Source organism: Zophobas morio, unplaced genomic scaffold (genome assembly GCF_036711695.1).
Source record: "Zophobas morio isolate AGI-343-1 ecotype UQ-CSIRO unplaced genomic scaffold, CSIRO_AGI_Zmor_V1 ptg000014l, whole genome shotgun sequence".
Classification (NCBI taxonomy): domain Eukaryota; kingdom Metazoa; phylum Arthropoda; class Insecta; order Coleoptera; family Tenebrionidae; genus Zophobas; species Zophobas morio.
The window spans coordinates 12,529,294-12,555,786 of record NW_026972119.1 but is presented as its reverse complement, the minus strand read 5'-3'; the positions used below and the strand labels follow the sequence as shown (position 1 = coordinate 12,555,786).

General features: G+C 32.8%; 1 protein-coding gene across 3 annotated transcripts; it reads right to left on the bottom strand.

Moving 5' to 3' along the window:
- Nucleotides 1–17,792: 17,792 nt before the first annotated feature.
- On the bottom strand, nt 17,793–26,312 carry LOC135129296 (tetraspanin-13). 3 transcript variants are annotated; one of them, XM_064056465.1, is made up of 5 exons: nt 26,127–26,312; nt 25,907–26,074; nt 25,439–25,780; nt 19,171–19,266; nt 19,001–19,090 (listed from the first exon to the last, which is right to left on the bottom strand). In XM_064056465.1, the coding sequence occupies exons 1-4, from the start codon at nt 26,184–26,186 to the stop codon at nt 19,192–19,194; spliced, it is 645 nt and encodes a 214-aa protein (XP_063912535.1). In that variant the 5' UTR covers nt 26,187–26,312; the 3' UTR covers nt 19,001–19,090; nt 19,171–19,191. The 3 variants fall into 3 exon arrangements, with proteins under 3 accessions (XP_063912533.1, XP_063912534.1, XP_063912535.1); XM_064056463.1 differs by lacking the exon at nt 19,171–19,266 and having other exon boundaries at nt 17,793–19,090; XM_064056464.1 differs by having other exon boundaries at nt 18,997–19,266.
- Between the last annotated feature and the right edge of the window lie 181 nt (nt 26,313–26,493).

The following is a 26,493-nucleotide window of genomic DNA, read 5'->3' as shown; positions in this document are numbered from 1 at the left end:
AGCAAATTTTCCAAAATGATCGTTTTCAGGTTATGTCTCAGTTTTTCTGACAGTTGTGGACAGTTGTCACATTAGGTGGCCAACTTCACGTTTACATTATTGACCAAGGTTCACAATTTTCCAAATTACAGACCTCTAGACGAGTCGACAATTAGCCATTGTAATGCTACTAGTGGAAAAAATAGTTTACGACCTATTCTCAGACCTACCGAATATAGACAGAAGATTTCATAAAAATCAGTCAAGCCCTTTCGGGGGAGTTTGGTTACACACACTGTGACACGAGAATTTTATAGATTAGACGACAATGAATTTTTAAGTTATCTTAAAATAACATTAAATAGGCACCTATGCATATAATTTAAAAATTATCCTCCATCTTTAACAAAATATTATAGATGTCTTATAAAGTATTAAGTTTATTAACTTATTTGGTTGTTAATTATAGTAGTATATTTCGATTTGCAATTTTTTTAATTTATCAATGTAACATGGAATCTTACGTTTTTCGAGTAATTAACGTGTAAATTTCAATAAATAGCTCAAAATTTTACATAATAATTAATAAACAACTTTTTGAATTCGAGTTTCTTCGTTTTTTTTGCATTTCCTGTGAAAATTTTCCATAGTAATGTATAATTGTTTTTACACCTTCAGAAAGTAGAGATTTCAGCGAACAAAAAGCACACCGACTTTTTTAAAAAAGCAAATATTTTGACGTGAGAATTTTCGATTGAAAATTAGGGTGGTTTTTCGATAATAAATCAAAATAAGGTGAAAAAATAAATATTTTGAATCAAAAAAATTACAGTGAGTTTGGGACAAAAATAGGTTAGTTTTCATCAAATTTCGCGAATTTTTTTTTGTGGTAGATAAAAATAAAAAACCAAAAACTCGGTTATTTGCATTTTTCGCATAAATTTTGAGGTTATGTAAAGAAAGTGTAAATACAAAAGTTGTAGATCTTTTCATTACCTACAACTTTGCCATTTAGCTTTTTGCGATAGGACTTGTAGTTTTGCCGGAAATCGTGATAAACCGTTTTCTTCCTTTTCCAATGGGTATCATCCTGTTCTAATTTTTTTTCACTTCTTACCATTTTCAAAGGTTTCGGCACTGGCCTATATAACGAGAGTAATCATAAACTTTTAAAAAAGCAGAGCGCCTTCACATCCAGATTATTGTTAATATTTGGTTAATTAAATGTATGTAGCCCACAGAAATTACAAATATATCATTCTTATCTTTTAACATAGAATCAACTGAGTTTCTTGTGATAAAGTGGATCACAAGCAAATAGGTTCAGGTGAACCACACGTTTTAATACTTTTCTAAAATTAAAGTGGATTTTTTGACATTTTCTTCTTTGAAACGTCTTCATTTTATGAACATTTGTAGGTAAATACCTAGTCCAGCGCAATGAAACTAATCTCATTTTAATAAGTCCGTACAAATCTGAAAATAAATGTCACCACATTTTTGACTGTATTTAAAATAAAAAGACATCAGGTTAACCACATAGTTTATTCAACAACTGCAATTATATGCTATAAATTACATATACACGACAAAGAAACAATCAATAGGAAGTTAAAACGAAATTAGATAGTGTAATGAATGATCAAATTCATGCACTGACAAATCATTAAAATATTTACTGTATATGAAAGAAGTTGGATTTAAAGCAACTTTTCTTTCCTTGGGGTCCAAATTTTAAATTTTCGCGGATTTTACGACTTTAGGCGGAATATTTGTGTTACCACAGCTTAAAATGTCACCTTGTAAAATCCTCTTTAAAATATTAATGGCTTTTGAATTCAGTGAGTCACTTGTCTGGACGTAAATCGATTTAATATACCTATTATTTTAGCACCAATACCGCAATAAAACAAATGGGTCCATTAAATATCGTGATTTAGAAAATCGAATGCTTTTTAAAATTACAAATAAGGCATAAACTTTACGATTTTTTCAAATAACGTAATTATGTATTGCAAATGATAACATGAATATAATACGTATTATCTTCACAGTCACGTGTTTTATATCAACATTTATGTTATTATAGTTAAATTATTATTAATAAACTGATTTCACTTTAATTTTTGTTTAAACAACTGTCCCTTTTATAAAACTGAAAAGAGTATTGGAAATACCAACATTTCACATATTTCAGCTAGCACTGCTACACAAAAAGTAGGTCAAAAATGCTCTGTTTAATCATGGATGCTTGCGTATGTTATTCGAATGACTTTTTTTTCAAATGTTGTTTCGTGCCGTTGTTTATTTTTCTCGGAGCGAAACCTAAATTTTGAGTCGGGACACCACAAAAACCCAACTTTTATTTTCATTGCTTATTTTTTATTAGAGATTTTATTCTCACTATTCATTAGAAGAGTTTCTTAAAAGGAACAACACAAGTGAGAATATTTCTACTCACAGAAGACTACAGATCCTTGGCACTGCTACGCTAAAATCCATAAAAAATTAATTGGTAAATGATGGCACGTAGTGCTTACGTGAAAATTAATAGTGACTTTATTTCACATTATTTTTTGAATTTGTTTTCCAAATCTTAGAGATTAATAACTAAACTAAGTTTATGCAGAAAAAGTGTCTTGTAATCTTTGACACAATAGTTCTAATTTTACTTTATATTTTTAACTGCTATTTGCGGAAATTTATATAAATATAAAAAATTGGTCTAAAGAGTTTAGACAGTACTTTCCTCGCTGTCGGAAACTTGACGACTCATTCCTATTGTACATTTTTCTCATTACATTTTTGTAGTGGGAATTTAAAAAAAAATTGCCATGAAGTCATCAACATTTTTGCAAGGACACGTATATCAGTTGGGATAGATGTAGTGTAATACTAAGAATAAAATTATTGTATTCCAAAATTTTCGGGAAAATGAATTGGGTCGTTTTGAATATTGATTTGTAATAATCAATAAAATAACGAAACAATTTACTCACGTATACGGCGCCGGCGTGTACTAGGAGAGACAACTGAAAATCGTTTATGTACACTTGCTGAGACTGTATACGTGAGAGTCAAACAAAGAAACTGTAAACAAAACCGATGGTCGTCTAGAGATTTTTATTGCTTCGACTTACGCTTATTATATAAAACATTGAGTCTATGATATTGAGATGCCGCCCTTTGCAGCAAAAAATTCGTAAATAGCAATCAACCATCGATCCTGGGATTACAGCACATTTTCGAATTTTTTATTTCAGGATATAATTTGGGCGATAATATAAAAAAAAATTAATAAAAAAATGTTCGTGTGACCGGACCGGGCCCCTTGAAGCAGCGGGCCCGTGTTCCGCCGAACACGTGGAACACCGGTAGTTACGCCACTGAATAGTCATGTTTATTCTGTAAACGTGTGGGCTGATAATATTGGAGAATACGTAATTTTTTGAAGACAACTGAACACAGGTATCAACATTTTTTGGAAAATAATAACCCTGTATATGCAAATCCAAAAAATTTGATTGGAATGATAAACCACAAGTACAGACTCATCATATTTTGTACATTTTAGAGAAGATTTATTCAGCAAAATTTTGGAGTGACGTCATCAATTTTTTATGGGGGAAGAGCAAATGCATTTTGATAAAAAATTTACCATGCTTATGATAACTTTAAAACATCTCCAAGATTTCAAAGCATTCGGTTCTGTACTTCTTGATTAAATCAATAAAATAAATTGACGCATTCATTAATTTTTTTGAGTCACCCTGTATATGCAAATCGAAAAAATTTGATGGAATGATAAATCACAAGAAGGGACTCACCATATTTTGTACATTTTAGATAGGAATTATTCAGCAAAATTTTGTGGTGACGTCAAAAATTTTTTAGGTGGGACGACAAAATACATTTTGATCAAAAATTTACCATGCTTATGATAATTTTAAAACATCTTCAAGATTTCAAAGCATTCGGTTTTGTAGTTCCTGAGTAAATCAGTAAAATAAATTTTGCGCGTTCATTAATTTTTTTGAGTCACCCTGTATATGCAAATCCAAAAAATATGAATGGAGTGATATATCAAAAGTACAGACGCATCATATTTTGTACATTTTAAATAGGATTTATTCGGCAAACTTTTGAGCTGACGTCATCAAGTTTTTGGAGGGGATAACCAAATATATTTTGACTAAAGATTTATGATGCTCTTTAGAGCCTTAAAACATCTGCAACATTTCAAAACATTCGGTTTATTAGTGCTGCCACCAGGTGGTAGGACGTCACTAATAAACTTATAGCCACTAGAAATACATAGTACAGTCACCGTGGAGCAAAACTTAACAAAAACAAAAATTATTAACACCATTTGACAGACCGTGAAATTTAAAATTAAAATCGAAGTAATAAATACGATATTCGACAAAACTGCTGTTCGGACAATTAGTTATACAACGACTAATTTACATATAAAACGTATTTATAGACATCAAAAAATTAATCGCGGTAGTAAAGATAACTTTTGCTTTTTAATTTTGTTCGAACTTTTTTGTTTAAAAGAACCATTGTTTCCTCACAGTTTACCATACGGTTAGCAACAGAGTAAGTAAATCCATCTATCAAATAATTTGAATACATGAAAGGCGATCACAGATTTCTTTTTCCAGTTCAAGCAGATCCGCAAGCCATGGGCAAGTCGCTCGTCCTATTCAGTTTATTAGTGGCGTCCTACCACCTGGTGGAAGCTGGACTTACCACAACTGAGGATCCTAAAAGCGCAGAAATGGAAGCTGGTTTAGACGCTGAAATAGGATCTGATGGAGGCACAGAAATGGCAGGTGGTGTAAACCCAGAAGCAGGATCTGAACGTTCTTATACTGACAAATGGTCCAGAGCAAACGAAGAATTAGCGAAGAGCCAAAGACTACAAGGAAAAAGCATCTTCGACGGTGTAGTTCTTCGGTTAATCAATAAATTTATCAGGGCAGTTAAGCGTTTTTTCGAAATACTACTTGAGCCCCTCTAAAATGTTTACATTTAATAAATGTTGCATATTGTACAAGTGCAGGAAAATAAAATGGTTACTATATTATCACCATAAATCATTACATAAAATTGAATAGAAACATTTATTGAGCAAAAAAAAACTACATTAACAACTGAAAACGTGTTGTTCTGTTGGCGGCACATTATGGGGTAGAGGGGGTGGCCCTAGTGCGGCGCCTCTATAACTTGTGGTACTGCGATTGGTACTTTTCACAAGGAACATTCCCTATTATCCTAGGTCAACACTAATAAAACTTGGGATGATTATCATTTACACATAAAAAAAAACTAAAACTAGTATAATATTAGGAAGAAGTATCCGGACCTTAGAGCAAGAGTAAAAAGTGAAAATACTATTTTAAGATTAATGCACGATTATTCATTAATCATGGGAAGTCTTAAAGCCTTATCAAAGTATGCGGGTGCGCGGGTTACAGGGAAATCTCCAAGAACCATCAACATTGCGCCATTCGCATGTAAACCAGGAGCCGTAGAGTGCAGTGACCGATTTAGTCATTTCACTAATGGCGATGACGTTTTCATTTATGCGACAAAATAGTAACGTATCTCTCAGACAATAATTCCTCAGTTCTTAGTTGAAAAAAGTTCGCCGTCTCGATGACAGTAATGGACCATTCCCCCAATTCAATAAGTTAAATATTCCGTATAATGACCCAGATTCGGGTTAATCAGGACAGTGGATGTCCGTCGGGCCTAGGAAGGTCAAACTCGGTTCGGCTCGTGCGAGATGTGAATTCAGTGCAGTTACGGGCTGCATTTCGTTTACTTTAGAATAGAATAACGCAACTGTTAATTCCCGTTCCCATTTACTTAGCCGTTTTACTAATTAAGTTTTCGTTAATTGTAGTTAATAAGTGACGATTAAATTCACTGAATATCACCCGCTATGATTCAAGACGAATTAATCACACATCAGTCGATTATCTTTTCTAAGTCTTCCTTCGCAATTTCGGACAAAAGGACACTCAGCTGGACAAAGCTCAACACGGCACTACTTGGGTATCGATCATCGTGGGTACTTCTCGTCTTCGTGGCACACTGGATTTGACTTCCCCTGTACTCTCGATTTTGCTACCTTTTATACGGTGTTTTGCTCATTAATTATGTCTTCGGTGGCAATTTTATGAGTGCACGAGTTGCATCATGGTATTCGTATTTAGGTCAGTTGATAAAAATGCAGTCCTTGTGGGCTTTATTTGCGTTCAGCTGGGTCATTGTGTAACGCCTATGTGCCTTATTTACTGGTTGTCTAAAGTTATATTTTGTTTGTATGCTGAATGCAATTTGCTTTCTTTTTCAAATATGCGAATTTAGTCCTTATGTTAAAGAATTATGGTTTGAAGTTTCTTATTACGGTATTTTTCCAGTTTTGCGTCAAAGATAGAGTTTTTGTGTAGCAGTGCTAGTTGAAACATATGAAATGTTGGTATTCAGAGTACTCTTTTTAATTTCATAAAAGGGACAGTTGTTTAAACAAAAATGAATCGCATTAGACGCCACAGTCCGTCTGAAAGAGTGTGATTAAAGTGAATTCAGTTTATTAATAATAATAATTTAACTGCATTAATACAAACGTTCGTATGAAACACGTGGCTGTATTATATTCATGTTATCATTTGTGACACATAATTACGCTCTTTGAAAAAAATCGTAAAGTTTATGACTTATTTGTAGTTTTAAAAAGCATTCGATTTTCTAAATCACTATCTTTAATGGACTCATTTGTTTTATTGCGGCATAATAGGTATATTAAATCGATTTACGTCCAGGTGAGCGACTCACTGAATTCAAAAGCTATTAATATTTTAACGGAGATTTTACAAGGTGACATTATAAGCTGTAATAATGCAAACATTCCGACTAAAGTTATAAAATCCGCGAAAATTTAAAATTTGGATTTGTGATCGTCAATAAATGGAACCGTATCTATGTTTTGAAAATGCGTTGACATCCAAAGTGAACCCCAAGGAAAGAAAAGTTGCTTTAAATCCAGTTTCTTTCATATACACTAAATATTTTAATGATTATTTGTCAGTGCATGAATTTTCTCATTCATTACACTATCTAATTTCGTTTTAACTTCCTATTTATTTATTTTTTTCGGGTATATTGCGGTGACCGAATTTAAATCAAAGTCTTCGCGCGGCCCGAAATCACATTTGAATAATTTGAATTTGAAAGAAAACAAAATTCAATCACAAAAAGGGAAATCGTTAAACATAGGTAACCTGGTGCACGGAAACGCTTGCTTGGTAGTCGGACAATTAATGGCGCTTAGGGGTTAGTTTTGCATGATTATTGAGTTAGATGGCGGCTTGGTATCGCTAGGGAGTTTTTAGTTAGAGGGTTGGAGGGTTGGTAGAGACGGAAGCAGCATGGCGTAGAGTCAGTCTGAATGTGCTTGTGTGAGTGTAACCACGTGGTAAGAGATAGTTTAAATTAGTTGATTTGGTTGGTTGGCGCGATTAATCCTTGCGGCCTTTTAATCGAAAATTGCGGATTTCTGTTCAACGCAAAACACGTGCTGTAAATTTGTTTTATTGTTTGTAAATTCACCAATCAAGTTAGTTTTTCTTATTCGTCAGCTAGTGCAAACACAATTTAACAGTCAGGATTATTTAAATAAACCACTTGCTAGAAGATTTCATGAAATTCACTTAGTCAGGAAAAACACCTTTGTTGTTTCATTACGAATAGGTTTCTGGATGCATATACGTAAGTGTTACATTATAACACTTCTAAATTCTTCAGACAAGATTGCTAATAGTTCATTTACGGCAGTTAAACAAATTCATTATACTGCGAACTGGGGGAGGGGGGGGGGGAGGGGTTTGAACTAATTTCCTTCCCTTAGGTGGTTATCATCGTTATTATCGTCGTTATCATGATTACTTCGTCGAGGTTTTTCCTCGCAAAGTTTACATCACCGAGACGCTTTTTCCCTCGGAGCGATGATTAGATATTTTTGTGTTTGTTTGTTATGTGTTTTGTTGGGGTAACCAGTTCGCGGTATTTTAAACTCTCAAAGTAAATTGTTTTTTTGAAGTAACCAATCACTTAGATCATGATATAATTTGACATAATGTAAACTCTTTGTTTGAATCGTTGATAAACTGTGGCAAATATTAATCTCACGCAGTATGAAAGAACGTCTTCCCGCCACTTTTCAAAAAAAAAACACAACATAGGTTCCCGTTTTGTTAGACGACCACAGCCTTTTAATTGTAATTTAATATATTTTAAACTTGTTCAGTAATATAACATGGAATGAATTATAAACATTTTTTATTACTGGACACTACCTACTGTACAAATTTATAATTCAACATAACTTATTGGAAAGAGTGATTAATGCGAAAAACTACTTTAATTATCTTTAATAACGATTTTAAGTAACTTTTACAATATTATTTATATTTTATTATTTTAAATAGTATCATTGTTTCATTAGGCGCTAATTCTGGAGTTAACATATCTAATTATTTTCAGATTTCCAGCTGAAATCAACACGTGGAAGTATTAAATGAAAAGAGTTAGGAGTCACAAGAACTGTTCAATTAACTACGAGAAAGAACCATTTATATAAAAACATAAAAAAATATGAGCGGTTGGCAGAAAACTTAAAAAATAAGTTACGGCCCGCGAAAAAAATTCAAAATTTGGCCTTGGCTATGACCGTCTAACAAAAGGAACTTACGTTGTGGGTTTTTTTTTTAAACATGGCGGGAAGACGTTGCAGATGGTGCGACAAGTCCCACTAGCCCCCACTAGGAGCCGCGCCCTCCGCTTCTGCTACGTGTTTCCGTGTTATTTAACCTCAGTTCCATTTTAAATGTTCAGTTTCTTATAGCTCTGATATTAACGACAACTGAACAAGTGTCAAAGCTTCAAAGGGCAATAAACAACATTTAAATTCGCCATACAATCTTGTGAAATTTTAAACAACAAATACTTCTTATGTGAGATTAAATTTGGACATCAAATAATTTATACGATGGAAACATTCATCAACAAAATATTTACAAAACAAAACTAGCAAAGATTTATAAAAACAAAAGAGCTGGTGTGAAATAAACTTATTCAAATAAAAACATTATGTGAGGTTAAAACTGCAGAGCATGAAATTTACGTTCAATTGAAATTATACAACAAAAAAAATTACTGAAGTTAAGATTGAGAGATAGAGAAATACTGTATGAGGTGAAAAATTGCAAAGTTAACAAATGTACATGAGATTAATACTTGCCACTCTTTATCAACGATTCAAATAAAAAGTTTACATTATGTCAAATTCTGTCATGATCCAAGTGATTAGTTGCTTAAAACAATTTACTTTGGGAGTTTAAAATACCGTAAACTACTCACCCCAAACTAAACACAATAAAAAATTGGTCTAAAGACTTTAGACACTACTTCCCTCGCTGTCGGAAACGTGACGACTGCATGCTTATTATGTTTTGTTTTCGCAGTGGATTTCAAAGAATTCGGTTTTGTAGATCCTGAGTAAATCAATAAAATAAATATACGCAATCATTAATTTTTTTGAGTCACCCTGTATATGCAAATCCAAAAAATATCAATGGAGTGATAAATCACAAGTACAGACTCATCACATTTTGTACAGTTTAGATAGGATTTATTCGGCAAGCTTTTGAGGTGACGTCATCAAGTTTTTGGAGGGGATAACCAAATATATTTTGACTAAAGATTTATGATGCTCTTTATAGCCTTAAAACATCTGCAACATTTCAAAGGATTCGGGTTAGCAGATTCAAAATGAAATTTCAAAATGTTTTATAATTTTGATTTTTTTTCCAAAAATTTGGACGTTTCGGGAGAAAACTCAATTCGGAGTCGTAAACTACATGTGTAGGACTATGTTATTTTATACAATTTAAAACCCATTTTCTATGTACAATTTTGAAGTGACGTCATCGCATTAATGGTGGGGATGATTAGACAAATTTTGGTTAGCGTTTTACCATCTACATGATATTCCTAATATAAGTACAAAATTTCACAACAATCGGTCCAGTACTTTCGGAGATTATCTGTCTAATAAAAATCCGGGACGACAGACAGACGGACACACGGACAGACGGACAGACGGACAGACAGACAGACAGACGGAAATGGCAGACCTATTTCTTCGTCTTATAGGGGTCATGAAAGATAGAGAAAACGTAAAAGTAGAGAGTCGGCCGACGGACTCGATTACAATACTTCCTTTGCTTACGCTCGGGAAGTAATAAACACAAAAATATCCGGTCATCATGGCGAGGAAAAGCGTCTGGGTGATGTAAATTTTAGCGTTGCGAGGAAATACCTCGATGATGTAATTTTTAAACGTTGCGAAGAAATACCTCGATGATGTAAATTTTAACGTTACGAGGAAATGCCTGGATGACGTAATCAATCTTTAGCGTTGCGAGGACATGCCTCAGTAATGTAATGATGATAACGATGATAACTGCCTAAGGGGAGAATTTATTTTAAGCCCCCGCCAGTCCACGGTATGAATTAGTGAATTTAACTGTCGTAAATGAGCTATTAGCAATCTTGTGTGAAGAATTAAGAAGTGTTGTAATATAACACTTACATATTAACATCCAGAAACTTATTTGTAAACAAAGGTTGTTATCCTGAAAGCCGCAAGAAATACATACACGTATTTGGGGAAAACTGTGACGTTATCGATGTTACGATTGTTGTCGTTAAACAAAGGCTTCCTCCTTTTTAAAAACTGCCAAACCAACTAATTTAACCTAGCTACGTACAGCGTCTTTTCACCATGCATCCGCACGTCACCGAACCAAACAACAATAATAATGACTCACGCTTTCAACATGCCGCTCTCTTCTACCCAGCCGTGATTTCGCGCCGCTGTTAATTAATTTCAGCGTGAAAATTTGATTCAAATTCGGTCACCACAATGGATATTGACTTTAATTAACCCAATCATTATCACTACGTAATCATCATTTTTTCAAAAAATACAAATGCAACATATTTTCGGTTTTTATTATTTTTTAAGAGAAAATTAATGACTTCGCCGCGTATGCTTATGTGTTTAATTTATCGAAATTGACAACACAGAGTTAAAACTCCATCCGTGCGTCCCTGGGTCGACGCACTCTTTTTTTTAATTTAATCGTATTGAATATGTGCCGGTTGTTCATATGTTCTTTGTCTATATGTGAAATCTCCAAACGTTATCCAATTGAGAATACAAAGGGCGATTTATCATAAAAATTAAACTGAACTTTAAAAATATTAACAAAAACAAAACTTTAAACATTTTATGAAATCATGCACATTTTTGAAGATATCAACACTTACCCCTTGTGTTTGTGTAACAACACAAACACACACTAAACTGGCCTTTAATTAATCTTTTCATCTTTTATAAATAAAGACCCCTCCAAAGGAGTTGTTTTCGCAAAATTCAGTACTAGTTACCAGTCTATTTGGGATGCCGTAAAAGTATTTGTATTTCCACCAAATTAAGCTTAAATAACTTTAATATGAAGATTTTTAGTGGCTAAATGTGCTTTTTGTTAAAATTAACAAATTTAAACCATGAAACTATAAAACTGGACAAAGAGATCGTGTCCAGTCAAATGGCATCAAATTTAACTGTGAAATTATAAACCTTAATTAGCATGGTGTGGAATCATAAAATTCAAAATTCACAAGGACAACCTTGATTTTTAGACAATGACGATTCATACTTTCATCTCCAAAAATAAGTCAATTTATCGCCTGTTGCAAAATATTAACTTTTTTTATTAATTGCCTGGACCTAAATTGATTTAATACCTAAGTATTATTTAGCACTAAGGCTGCAGTAAAACAAATGGGTCCATTAAAGATCATGATTTAGAGAATCGAATGCTATTTAAAATCTATGAGTACAAATAAGACATAAACTTTACGATTTTTTAAAAGAATGTGATCATGTATGAGAAATGATTACATAAATATAGAACGTATTATCTTCACGCACGTATTTTATATGAACATTGTGATAACCCGAACTTCCCGCCTTAAATTGACCTTGTAAAAAAGTTTGAAAGACCCGCGAAAAATTCAAAAATTCAAAATTTTACCTTGGCTGTGATCGTCTAACAAAATGGGAACCTACGTTGTGTTTTTTCTTTTTTGAAAAGTGGCAGGAAGACGTTCTTTCATACAAGTGAGCACACTGCGTGCGAATAGAGAGCGCACCCCTCCCTAGGAGGAAAAGAAGCGACGAGCGAAGATGACTCGTGACGTGCCCTCTGGCTGCCCAGGAGGGCCGAGTCGCCATCACTTTTCATCTCCAAAAACCCCCTAGAGTTTTATTCACCCACATATTAAATGTCAAATGAAACACCTTAAAATATGCGCTAGTGGAAATTGAGACTCTTGGTCGTCACTGCTCTCCCCCACGACGGTGATTCTATCTATCGCTAGCCTGCCCGCACATGCCATGCCGAACATACCGTCCGAAACTAGGCCGTTACAATCGCAGATCCGCAGTTGGATGTCGACTATTGGGCCAAATCGACAGCGTTACAACATCGGCGACCGCCGCTGACTCTATACAAACCTGCGGCCTTTTGTGCAGGTGACGTGATAAATCCCGTCAGCTTGAGAAGGAATCGCGCACCCCACCTACACTACGTGTTATTCTGTTATTTGGCTTCAATTCCATTTAAATGTTCCATCTCTATGACTCTAATATTACATTACAACCGAGCAAATGTTAAACCTTCAATAAAAGAGCAATAAACAACATTTAAATTCGTCATACACTCTTACGAAAAATCAAACAACAAATAATTCTTATGTGAGAATTAACAAAGTACCCCTGAGGCGTGCTAGCATAAGCGGAGTTTGGGTTTACCGGTCTGGGGCTGTTCTCCTCCCACGATGGTGATTCTATCTATCACAAAGCCTACCCGCACGCATATCTCCATTACGAACGTGCTCTGCGAAACTAGGCCATTACGATCGTAGATCCGTAGTTGGGTCTCGGCTAAGGACAGAAGCCGACAGCGTTACAACACCGGCGATCGCCCCCTGATTCTATACAAACCCGCGGACTTGTGCAGGTGACGCGATCAATCTCGCCAGCTCGACTGGAAACCGAACTTCCCTTCTGCCACGTTTTCTGTGTTATTTAACCTCAATTCAATTTTTTAAATATTCAATCTCTTATAACTCTGATATTAACAACAACTGAACAATGTTAAAGTTTCAAAGAGCAATAAACAACATTTAAATTCGCTATACAATCTTGTGTGAGATAAAAATTGAACATCAAACAATTTATGATAGAAACATTCATCAACAAAGTAAGTATTTACAAAACAAAACTTAGCAAGGATTTATGAAACAAAAGATCTGGTATGAAATAAACTTGTACAAATAGAAATATTATGTGAGGTTAGAACTGTAGAGCATGAAATTTACGTTCAATTAAAATTATACAACGAAGAAAATTACCTTTTCAATGATTCAAACAAAGAGTTTACATTATGTCAAATTATATCATGATCTTTACATGAGATTAATATTTGCCACACTTTTTCAATGATTCAAACAAAGACTTTACATTATGTCAAATTATATCATGATCTAAGTGATTGGTTACTTCAAAAAAACAATTTACTTTGAGAGTTTAAAATACCGCGGACTGGTTACCCCAACAAAACACATAATAAACAAACACAAAAATATCCAATCATCGCGCCGAGGGAAAAAGCGTCTCGGTGATGTAAATTTTAAATCGTTGCGAGAAAAAGCGTCTCGGTGATGTAAATTTTAAAACGTTGCGAGAAATTGTCTCGATGATGTATATTTTAGCGGTAGGAGAAATAAGCCTCGTCGATGTTATCAGTCTCTAGCGTTGCGAGGATAAGCCTCGATGAAGTAATCAATCTGTAGCGTTGTGAAGACATGCCTCGATGATGTAATTAATCTGTAGCGTTGTGAGGGCATGCCTCGATGATGTAATCAATCTGTAGCGTTGTGAGGGCATGCCTCAATGATGTAATAAATCTATGGCGTCGTGAAGACAAGCCCCGATAAACTAATCAATCTATGGCGTTGCGAGGACAAGCCCCGATGAAGTAATCAATCTATGGCGTTGCGAGGACAAGCCCGATGAAGTAATCAATCTATGGCGTTGCGAGGACAAGCCTCGATGAAGTAATCATGATAACGACGATAATAACGATGATAACCGCCTAAGGGAAGAAATTATTTTTACCCCCCCCCCCCCCCCCGCCAGTTCCCAGTATAATGAACTTGTTTAACTGCCGTAAATGAACTATTAGCAATATTGCGTGAAGAATTAAGAAGTGTTATAATTAGAGAGCGTAGAAATCCGCTTTGTTTAATGCTTTTTTTGAAAAATGTAAGCACTTCAAAACTTTTTTATATCTGTAACTATGATACAATTTGGAGTCATTTGAGACATTTTTTTTATGCTTATTTGCTTTTTTTTCAATTTTATGCATATTAAAACTTATATGCTTGTTTAATGCTTTTTTCGCCGAATATGAGTTTTAATGCATATTTTGTTCAAATGCCGGCCTTGTCGGGATGACAAATACTTGTTAGTTAGCCGTATCCTATCGTATGCATTTTACCTGGACTTGACCATTGAAGTACACTTACTCAAGACCCTTTCTGTGAATAGGTTCCGGTCGTTTGGGTAATAAAATTTTATTATAGAATTAGAAAAATACTCCATAGATTTTATGACTTTAAATCCTTACTTCCGTTGATAATGAATTAAAACTTTTAACCAGATGTTCTTTTTCGGCATTTTGCGGCAAGACCTTTTCTAATGGAAACTTTTAAGTAAATCAACCGTTTATTTCACAACTTATCAGTCTATCGCATCTGTCGTAGTACAGTGTTATACGTGGTTCTCCCTTGTTACAAGTTGAGTTCTTTTTGGTAATATTACTAATATTTTAAAAGAATGCCGAAAGTAAAATCGACGCCGGATGAGTAGATTAGAAAACAACAAAATATTCTGCAGAGCTTGTGTGAAAACCGTAAGCCCACTAATTTTTTTTATCTATTTTCCTTTGTTAATCCTGTATATGTACCTACGTTGTTTTAGATTCAAAGTGATAAAAAATATAACGTGACGCAACATGTCAGAACGACTCTTCATGTAGAAAGGAAGAAAATGTTTGAAGTTTCTAAAATTAAACAGCAGACCATACATGAATCTGTTGCATCTACTTCCACAAAAGATGAGCAGTTTCAGTTTAATTTCGATTTATCTAAAATGATGAGTCGAATATACCTTTAAAAAAATTGAAGAAAGGCCCTCTTCAGGAACTCCTTGAAAAACACTGCAATCGACATATTCCAATTGAATGTACTCTCCGAAAAAATTATGTAGGCCCAGTGTTTCAGCAAGTTGACAACGAAATTAAACATCGCATTGGAGATAATTATTTATGGTTCGCTGTCCATGAAACAACCGATAGTTGTGGAAGATACGTGGCAAGTTTAATTGTTGGAATCTTAAATGAAAATTTCCCTAGTCGAGGGTATGTAGTAAGTTTGAAAATGTTAGATAAAACAAATGGCAATACAATTACCAGATTTGTAAATGACAGTCTTACGTCACTATTTTTGCCAAATGCCGTACCGGCGAATAAAATTTTATTGATGATCTCTGATGCAGCTCGTTATATGTTGAAAGCAGGGAATAATCTAAAAATATTGTACCCCAATTTAATTTACTCTACTTGCATTGCCCACGGTTTAAACAGAGTGGCTGAAGGAATACGTTTGCAGTGTCCTACTGTTAATAAATTAGTGGCAAATGGTAAAAAAATTTTTGTTAAAGTCCCACTAAGAGTGCAACATTTTAAGCAAAAATTTCCAAACATGCCATTGCCCCCAGAGCCGATTATAACGAGGTGGGGAATATGGTTACAGGCCACATTTTATTATGACAAATATATCAAAGAATTTGAGGAAGTAGTTACGGAGTTTAGCGAAGATTCTTCTCAATCGATTAAAGATTGCATAAATATTTTGGAAAACAAAGATTTGCGACAAGATCTAGCTTTTCTAAGAAGCAGTTATCAATTCGTATGTGAGGTAAAATAGAAAAGTTAGAAAAACCCAACATGTTGTTGGTAGATACCATAAACTTAGTGAAAGAATTTAAACAAGCAAACGCAGTAAGGGATGATATTGGTACTAGAGTATCTCAAAAACTTGACGAAGTGTTAAATAAAAATGCAGGTTTCGGTGTTCTTTCCGACGTTGCTCGTGTTTTACAAGGCCAGAAGGTGGAAAATTTGAAGTTAGATTCAACATTAGTTGCAAAATTCAAATTTGCGCCAACAACGAGTGTGGATGTTGAACGCACATTCTCCAATTTTAAACACATTTCAAATGATCGGCGAAAAAATTTTACAGTGGACAACTTGGAACATATTACAATCATAAATAGTTTTAAAGAAAACTGAAATACGTGTGTAAAATATAAAGTCTAGGATTATTGTAATAATATTTTATCTAAAGTTCTAAGTGTTCTTTGATTTGTAATATGATTGTTTTTAATGCTTTTTTGGTTAAAATAAAACTTTTTTAATGAAAGTGTTATGCTTATTTAATGCTTTTTTGCTTAAAATAAAAGTTTTTTATTAAAAATGTTGTGCTTATTCTTAATTTTTTTGTGCTTATAAATCCGCTCTCTAGTTATAATGTAACACTTACGTATATGCATCCAGAAACTTATTCGTAATTAAACAACAAAGGGTTTTCCTGACTAAGTGAATTTCATGAAATCTTCTAGCACGTGGTTTATTTAAATAATCCTGATTGTTAAATTGCACTATCTGACGATTAAGAAAAACTAACTTGATTGGTGAATTTACAAAGAATGGAACAAATTTACAACACGTGTTGAACAGAAGTCCGCAATTTTTCGATTAAAAAGGCCTCCCATTTTATTAACTATCAAAACCAACTAATTTAAACTAGCTCTTATCACGTGGTTACACTCACACAAGCACATTCCGACTGACGGTCCGCCATGCAGTGTTCTGTCTCTACCAACCCTCTAACTAAGATCCCCTAGCGCTAATAATTGTCCGACTATCCAGCAAGCGTTAACGTGCACCTGGTTGCCTATGTTTAACGATTTATGATTTGAATTCTTTTTTTCTTTTTCAAATTCAAATTATTCAAATGTGATTTCGCGCCGTTGTTAATTAATTTCAGCGCGAAAATTTTGAATTAAATTCGGTCACCACAATGTTACTGACAAATACATTAATTTGTCGTCGACTTTCTTTTGTTAAAAATTGTCAGTTGCTTCCTGGCAAGATATATCCGGTACAATTATAAACATAGTAACGCCCACACAAAGTACAATTTTGATTGGCTCTTTTTAACCAATTGACAGATGAATGGAATTATGTTCTCTGAATGGAATAGTCATTCTTATCTTTTAACATAGAATAAACTGAGTTTCTTGTGATAAGGTTGGGTCACAAACTAACCGATACTTGATGAACCACACGTCTTAATACTTTAAAGTCAATTTTTTCAACATTTGTGACCTTGGAGTATTTCCTTCTTTGAAACATCTTCTTTTTAAGTATGAATATTTGTACCTACCTGATCCGGCGCAAACTTACCTCAGTTTAAGTCAGTACGAATCTGAAAGTAAATTTAACCACATATTTGTGACTATAATTAAGATCAAAACGCATCAGTTTAATCACATAATTTATTCAGCAACTACAATTACAAGCTATAAATTAGAGGTACACGAAAAAGAAACAATAAATAGGAAGTTAAAACGAAATTAGATAGTGTAATGAATGAGCAAATTCATGCACTGAGCAAATACTCACTAAAATATTTACTGTATATGAAATAGACACATTGTTACTACGATCTGTATTTCTTTGATAGGATTTTCGATGGTCAAGGGCCAGTTGCGTAGACGTAATAAAAGCAAAAATCATAAATATATAAATAAAAGAAGTCTTGTGTATACAATCTCAACTAAAAACGGTAAAAAATCTCATGTCGACTTACCCACAATTCAGTTCTATAATTACAAGGCACGTTAATTATTTACAACCACTAAATAAAAATATACGCAGCTAGACTACATAAATTTAAACCCAACCACATATTTACTACATGCCTTAGTTGTGAACGTACAAATACACAACTGGCTCAGTTGAATTGATGGATACAAAATATTTCGTCTTTGTTCTAAATACAGATTTTCCTAGTATGAACAAGGCCTTTACTTTAGAGAAAAGCACTATTTAGGCGATAAAAGTGACAGCGAGTTAGCAATTGTATGCTCGTCTCTAAGTAAAAAACCTCAAGACATGTTTTACACGTTCGTACATTTTACTAATTATGATTAGATCTACATTTGAAAACACATATAAGAAGTTGTCTTATTAAAATATATGCTCCTAATAACAGCCTTGAAACACTGGTTCCACAGTTATTAACTAGTTAATATCTAAGTGTAAAGGCCAGTTGCGCTAGTGTGGCTCATAATTGTCGTTAAATTTATTACACTCACTTTACTAGAAAGATACGATACACGATATTGTACTAAACCACCACTGAAAACTGGCCTTTATGAAAAACGTGGTAGTCAGCTTAATGAAATGTACACTGGTATAACATGGAATACACATATGAATTGTCGAAGAACATCAAATATGTATTTGAAGACTAGTTACGAAAGTTTATAAACGATGATACAAAAATGCGTTCAACTAAACGTAAAGAGAACACAACAGACGCAAATGCGTATAAAAACAATCACAAATGGCATGATAAACTGCAGCCTTTATTAAAAAATGGAATATATAGATGATGTCTTTGGTATGGCATAGATCAAGACAAATCACTCAAAATTTGCACAGTAATAGTGACTAGATCAGTACGTAAAATTATGGCGAGGAAAAATCGCTGTCGCTAGCTTCTCGTCAGGATCAGCTAAATTCCGATACCTTCGTGACAGAACTAAACCTGCTATCTACAAGTTAAAATAAAACCAACATTTTTAGCAAAATAAAAGTGTCATGTGTAGCAGTCAGTATATTAGGATCCACCCACCCTAAAGTTCATGTTAAATGACTAGAGGAAAGCGCTAGGATTAGCTCGGGGGTCTTTCTGATTACGGTACCTCACAGTTAGTAGCACTCCCATAAACTGAAACATGCACCAAAACCGTTTAGATGCTTGTTAATTGCTAAAGAAGATCCATTAAATAACATGGGTGAATTATTGATGAGGGGCTAACAAAGGGTGAACTGGTCGATATTACATTCCGTGGGCTTAATCTAATTATATACAACACTAAATTCAATTAGTTCGATTAGTTCGAATATCCTGATTGTTCAGATGTAATGAAGGAGAATTCAATTATCACAAATAATTACAAATTAAATTGAACTGAAATTATCGCACTCGTAAACTTTTTCCGATAAAGCTTCCGGTTTTCCACCAGAAACGACGGAAGTGATTAATAAAACTGTTCTAATAGGAGTTTTGTCTGCATAGTGTACGAGTATGTTGTTTTATAAAATTTACTATGCAAAATTTTGGGATGACGTCATCAAGTTGTTGGTGGGGCTGATCAAATAAATTTTGGTTAGCGTTTTAGCATCTACACGATATTCTTAAATAAAAGACACACTGTTTCAACGCTAAAACGTCGATATTTCAAAACTTACGAAACTGGCTACAACAATCCGTCTCTAAAAAGCACCAACGAAAAAAAGAAGGAGAACGGTTCTTGCAGCCAGAAAAAGACACAAAGCAATGAATTAAATATTACCCAAGTTTTGAAATTATAAAAAGTTTGAAGTCGGTAAACCTATAAAAGCACCAACATATAAGATTTAAAAAGACACAAAACACAACAACATAACCTCACATTATTTGTCACTATGGAACTAGTACACTTTCAGCTAAAACTTTTTCGGTCAGGTACACTCCATGTCATTTCGCTAATTCCGACAATTGACGATTCAGAAATATTTGGACTTCACTATAATAATCTTCACCAAAAATTTTTTCTGTTTGTAACTTCTGTTATTTTCCCATTTTAGGAAGATGTTTAATAAATTATACGACGACTAATTTGCGCATGAAATAGATTTAGAGACATCATAAAATTAATCGCTGCAATAAAGATAACTTTTGTTTTTACATATTGTCCTAATTTTTGTTTAAAAAGTCCATTGCTTCAACTAAATTTACGGTACGATTAACAATAAAAAGACGTTTCCCGATATTTAATAATTCATTTTTTGTAGTGGAGTCCATCGGGCGACTTGCTACTTTCATGTGTCAATTTTTATTAGACAGATAATTTCCGAAACTACTGAAATCGATTGTTGTCAAATATCGTACAGATGGTAGCTAAAACACTAACCAAAAATTGTCTAACCCCCCAACAATTGAATGGCGTCATCTCCAAAATTTACAATAATGTTAATTAAATTTTAAAATAAGACACTCCAACACTTGTGGTTTATGAATCCGTGTTGAGTATAGAGCAAAAAAAAATGCAAAAAACGAATTCTTGCAATTTTTGGATTTTACAATTTCTCAATTTTTCAATTTCTCGGTTTTCAGTTTTTCTCTTCAATTTTACGATTTTTAACTATTTCGATTTTTCAATTTTTGACTTTTATAAACTCTTAATCGATAATTATTTTTTAATGAATTGATTTTTCAGGTTTTTTGGTTTTTCAATTTTTCTATTTTTTCAGGTTCCGATTTTGCAACTTCACTTTTTTAATTTTTCGATTTCTCAATTTTTCAATTTTTTTATTTCTCAGTTTTGGGATTTTTCAGTTTACTTATTCAATTTTTCGATCCTACGATTTTGCAGGTTTTTGATTTTTCAATTTTTCAATTTTTTAAAGTTTCGATATTTCGACTTCACTTTTTTGATTTTTCGATTTCTCAATTTTTCGATTCATGAGATTCTCAGTTTTTGGATACTTCAGTTTTTCGATTCGTCAGTTTTTCTTTCATTATTTCTGTTCTTCGACTTTTCCATTTTTGACTTCTGGATTTTTCGATGTGTCGACTTTTTACTTTTTCGATTTTTAAATTTTAGATTTCTCAGTTTTTTGGTATTTTAATTTTTCAATATTTAATATTTTATAAATTGAAAACAGTAAATCTAAAACCGGGAAGTCGAAAAATCGAAAGATTAAGAAATCGAAATATTTGAAAAATTCGAAAACTTGAAAAATTCGAAAACTTGAAAAATTGAATTATCGAAGAACTGAAATGAAAAATCGAGAAATCGAAAAATCTAAAATTTTAAATATTGAAAAATTAAAATATCAAAAAACTGAAAAATCTAAAATTTAAAAATCGATAAAGTAAAAAATCGACACATCGAAAAATCCAGGAGCCAAAAATCGAAAAGTCGAAGAATCGAAATATTGAAAAATCCCAAAACTGAAATATCGAAAAACTGAAAAATGAAAGAAAAACTAAAAATGGAAAACTAAATCGGGAAATCAAAACAGTGAAAAATCGAAAAATTTAAAACGAAAATTGAAAACAAAATCTATAACCGGGAAGTCGAAAGATTAAGAATCGAAAAATTGAAAAATCGAAAAAGTAAAAAAATCGACACATCGAAAACTCCAGAAGCCAAAAATCGAAAAGTCGAATTAAAATATTGATAAATCCAAAACTGAAATATCGAAAAACTGAAACATGGAAAACCTGAAAAATCCAAAAACAGGAATATCCAAAAACTGAGAATGTTTTGATTCCCGATTTAGTTTCCCATTTTTAGTTTTTCTTTCATTTTTCAATTTTTCGATATTTCAGTTTTGGGATTTTTCAATATTTCGATTCTTCGACTTTTCGATTTTTGACTCCTGGATTATTCGATGTGTCCATTTTTTTACTTTTTCGATTTTTAAATTTTAGATTTTTCAGTTTTTTGATATTTTAATTTTTCAATATTTAAAGTTTTAGATTTTTCGATTTTTGGATTTTTCATTTCAGTTCTTCGATATTTCAATTTTTCAAGTTTTCCAATTTTTCAAATGTTTCGATTTCTTAATCTTTTGATTTTTCGACTTCCCAGTTTTAGATTTTCTGTTTTCAATTTTCGTTTTAAATTTTTCGATTTTTCAATGTTTTGATTTCCCGATTTAGTTTCCCATTTTTAGTTTTTCTTTCATTTTTTGGTTTTTCAATATTTCAGTTTTGAGATTTTTCGATATTTCGATTCTTCGACTTTTCGATTTTTGACTCCTGGATTTTTCGATGTGTCGATTTTTTTACTTTTTCGATTTTTAAATTTTAGATTTTTTAGTTTTTTGATATTTTAATTTTTCAATATTTAAAATTTTAGATTTTTCGATTTCTCGATTTTTCATTTCAGTTCTTCGATATTTCAATTTTTCAAGTTTTCGAATTTTTCAAATATTTCGATTTCTTAATCTTTTGATTTTTCGACTTCCTAGTTTTAGATTTTCTGTTTTCAATTTTCGTTTTAAATTTTTCGAATTTTCAATGTTTTGATTTCCCGATTTAATTTCCATTTCCCACTTTTAGTTTTTCTTTCATTTTTCAGTTTTTCGATATTTCAGTTTTGGGATTTTTCAATATTTCGATTCTTCGACTTTTCGATGTTTGACTCCTGGATTTTTCGATGTGTCGATTTTTTTACTTTTTCGATTTTTAAATTTTAGATTTTTCAGTTTTTTGATATTTTAATTTTTCAATATTTAAAATTTTAGATTTTTCGATTTCTCGATTTTTCATTTCAGTTCTTCGATATTTCAATTCTTCAAGTTTTCGAATTTTTCGAATTTTTCGATTTCTTAATCTTTTGATTTTTCGACTTCCCGGTTTTAAATTTTGTTTTTCACTTGTCATTTTGTCAAATTTTCGATTTTTTAATTTTTCAAATTTGACTTTTATAAACTCTCAATTTTTCGATTTTTCAATTAATCAATGTTTTGATTTTCCCATTTCTTGACCTTCGAGTGTTTCGATTTTCCTGTTCTTCAATTCTTTAATTTTTTGATTTTTCAGATTTTTGATTTTTCAATTTTTCCATTTTTAAGGTTTCTATTTTTCGACTTCACTTTTTCGATTTTTCGGTTTTTGATATTTCAATTTTAGGATTTTTCAATATTTCAATTCTTCGGCTTTTCTATTTTTGACTTCTGGATTTTTCGATGTGTCTAACTTTTTACTTTTTCGGTTTTTCAATTTTTGGATTTTTAAATTTTAAGTTTTCAATCTTTTTCAATATTTCTTAATCTTTCGATGTTTCGAGTTCCTGGTTTTAGATGTTCTGTTTTTCAATTTTTCGATTCGTTAATTTTTCATTCCCGATTTATCGAGATTTGATTTTTCAGGTTTTCGATTTATCAGTTTTTCATTTTTTTTATTTTGGCCTATTTCGGTTTCTTAGTTTTTCCAGCTTTCCATTTTTTCGTTTTTTGATTTTTCCGCTTTTCCAATTTTTCAACTTTTAACTTTTTGTTTGTCGATTTCTCTATTTTTCGATTTCTCGTTCTTTCGATCTTTCAATCTCTCAATTTTTCAAAGTTTTAAGTGATTGTCAATTTCTCAATTTATAAATTGTTCAATTTTTAACTTTCGAGATTTGACTGTTCAGGTTTTCGATTTATCAGTTTTTCAATTTTTTATTTTGGCCTATTTCGGTTTCTCAATTGTTCCGCTTTTCGACTCCACGATTTCTTGATCTTTTGATTTTTCGATTTCTCGGTTTTTCGATTTTCCAGTCTTTCGGTGTTTCGATTTTTCAGTTATCCGAATTTTTAAATTTGGGGTTTCGATTTCTCGATTTTTCGTTATTCGGTTTTTAAATTTTAGATTTTTGATTTTTACATTTTTTTCAATTTTTTGATGTTTCATTTTTCGACTTTCAGTTCTTCGATATTTCGATTTTTCAATGTTTTTTATTCTCAGAAGTCTTATAATTATGTTAAAGTAATCGATAAACAGAATGTGCTACATTAAGGTTATTTTTGGCGAAAAACCCATTTGAGTGCTTCTTTTAAGAATTAAAAAATTTGATTTTGAGAAATTTGACCTGTTTTGTAATAACCCCTTTACAGTGAAAACTATAGATAATACTAGTTATAGTATAAAAGAAAAAAAGACAAAACCACGTTGGGGATCCTGTATTTTTTGGAAGTGTAGGAGGATATGACGTCACCAACTTGTTGGTGCGGATGATTAGCCAAATTTTAATTGGCGTTTTACCATCTACATAATAGTCTTTATATACATATAAAATTTGACAAAAATCGGCCCAGTAGATTCGGAGATTATCCGCCTAATATAAATCTACACAGACGACAGACAGACAGACAGGCAGACGATTAACAGACTGAAATATTTTTTTTATTGTTTACTTTTAATATTTGGTTAAAGATGACTATAAGACCACAAGATAATGTCATGCTTTTTCAATGTTTCGGAACGTTGAGCACGAAAATGCAAGTTTCCCGTTTCCGTCTAACTAATTATCTGCGCAGTGATTTTTATTACACCTTTTAATTTGAAAATATATTAGGGTTACTGTGCACATAATCAATCGCCAAACAAAATTTGTCTGAGCATTCTTTAAAAAAAAAAAATCGATTTCAATCCATAATAGGCGCTGAAGAAAAAAATTAAAGAACGTCCTTTTACAAGGTTTTTATTGAAAATAAGTTTTTCTGTCCAAAGAAAGCAGATGGGTGTGAATTAAAAAAAAATATATTCAGAAATATCAAGAAACAGGGCAAGGTTTCGTGTTAGTTCTAGAATTTTCCAATGGAAACATTAGCTTAAAGTTCGTCTTATCAACGAAGAGCTGATAAACCCGGTTGAATGTTTAATAGGATACAACTCCACAAAAACAACTGCTTGCTTGCTTACATTTCAAAAATTGTTTTCCACTCAGGGTTAAATTGAAACGTATTTAAGTCAAGCTTAATGCAATTCTCTAGTGCGATATTTTTCATACAAAACGTTTTAACTGTTCAAATTTAAATTACTAAAACTGGCTTTTGATTCCAAGCGTCCGCATTTGTGTCGAGTTCCGTGATTTGTATTAAAATTTTATGGTAATGTTTCTTTTTTGTTAGCCCCTCCCATATTACAGACACAGACTGTTCATTAAAAGCTAAATTTCGCAACACTTGTCATATCTTATCACTGAATCAATAATGGAAGAACTGAAACACTTCCCTTTTAATAAACAACTACATACTTCAAAAAAACCCACACCATAGTTATTAAATGGAAGCTCATGTCGACAATTCATTCAAATATGTACATTTGTTAATAAAATGCAACGTCTCTAGCAACAACTTACCTCAGTTAAGCTGAAAAACAGCCCAATCCAACCACACAACTTAAATGCATAGTTGATTGTGTGTTGCAATTTTTTCATACAAGGAGGACAAACACAGTTTTTATCATTCGTGATACAACATCTCATGGCGATGTTTTCACAACTAGGATGAGGTGTGGTTTTATCAACAACTGGATCAAAGCCACAGCAGGTGAAGACTTCTTGTACTTCATTCCGTGTAGCATTATCCACCCGGCTCCACCCTTGTTCCGCTAACTGTTCTTGCTGAGAAATATTAACACCCAAGCAAGCGCAAGCGACCGAGAATTGGATCAAGAACAACAAAAACAAGATAACCATGTACTAACACTTGTTAAGAAAATAACGACGGAAATGCCTAATTTGCGGTTTTTGACACCCACAACTACCTACATTTGACAGGAAGTGTGGTAATTTCCTCGTTTCGGTTAATTTTTTTAAAAAGGATACAAAGAAAAGCATCACCTGGTGGTGTTTCACAGCACCCAGGAGTCCTAGGACTGAGATCAGAATGAGTATTATGCCACATGCTAAAATACCCCCTACGATGGGTAAATTTGTGACCAAGGAAGCCGCACGACCGTAAACCGCAACCCCTATTAAAATAAAAGCTACTACCTGCAAAATAAATGAGGGAATGCCGAAAGGTCGAAATTTGTGCAATACTCACAATATATAACACATTTAATGCAATTAATGCATTTTTCGAACAGGTAAAGCCACCGCACATTTTGTAAACATATAACACACTGCGCGTTTCTTCAGAAACTTGGATAAATTAACTTTAATTTCAGGGCAACGAACACGAACAGCACGGTGATCGATGCTTTTGTCGAATTATCAATTATCAAAAACGTCAAGCAAATGTCAAGTGTAACTCCAGTCTCACTGCCAACGCAACGTGACTAAAATTTCTAATAATGATAAAGATTTTTAAATAAAATTTAATAAGGGTCGGTTTCGATGCAGTTGTACTGATTTATGTGACTGCATATTTTTGTGTATTTGCAGAAACGAGACAAATACATTTTTGTGTT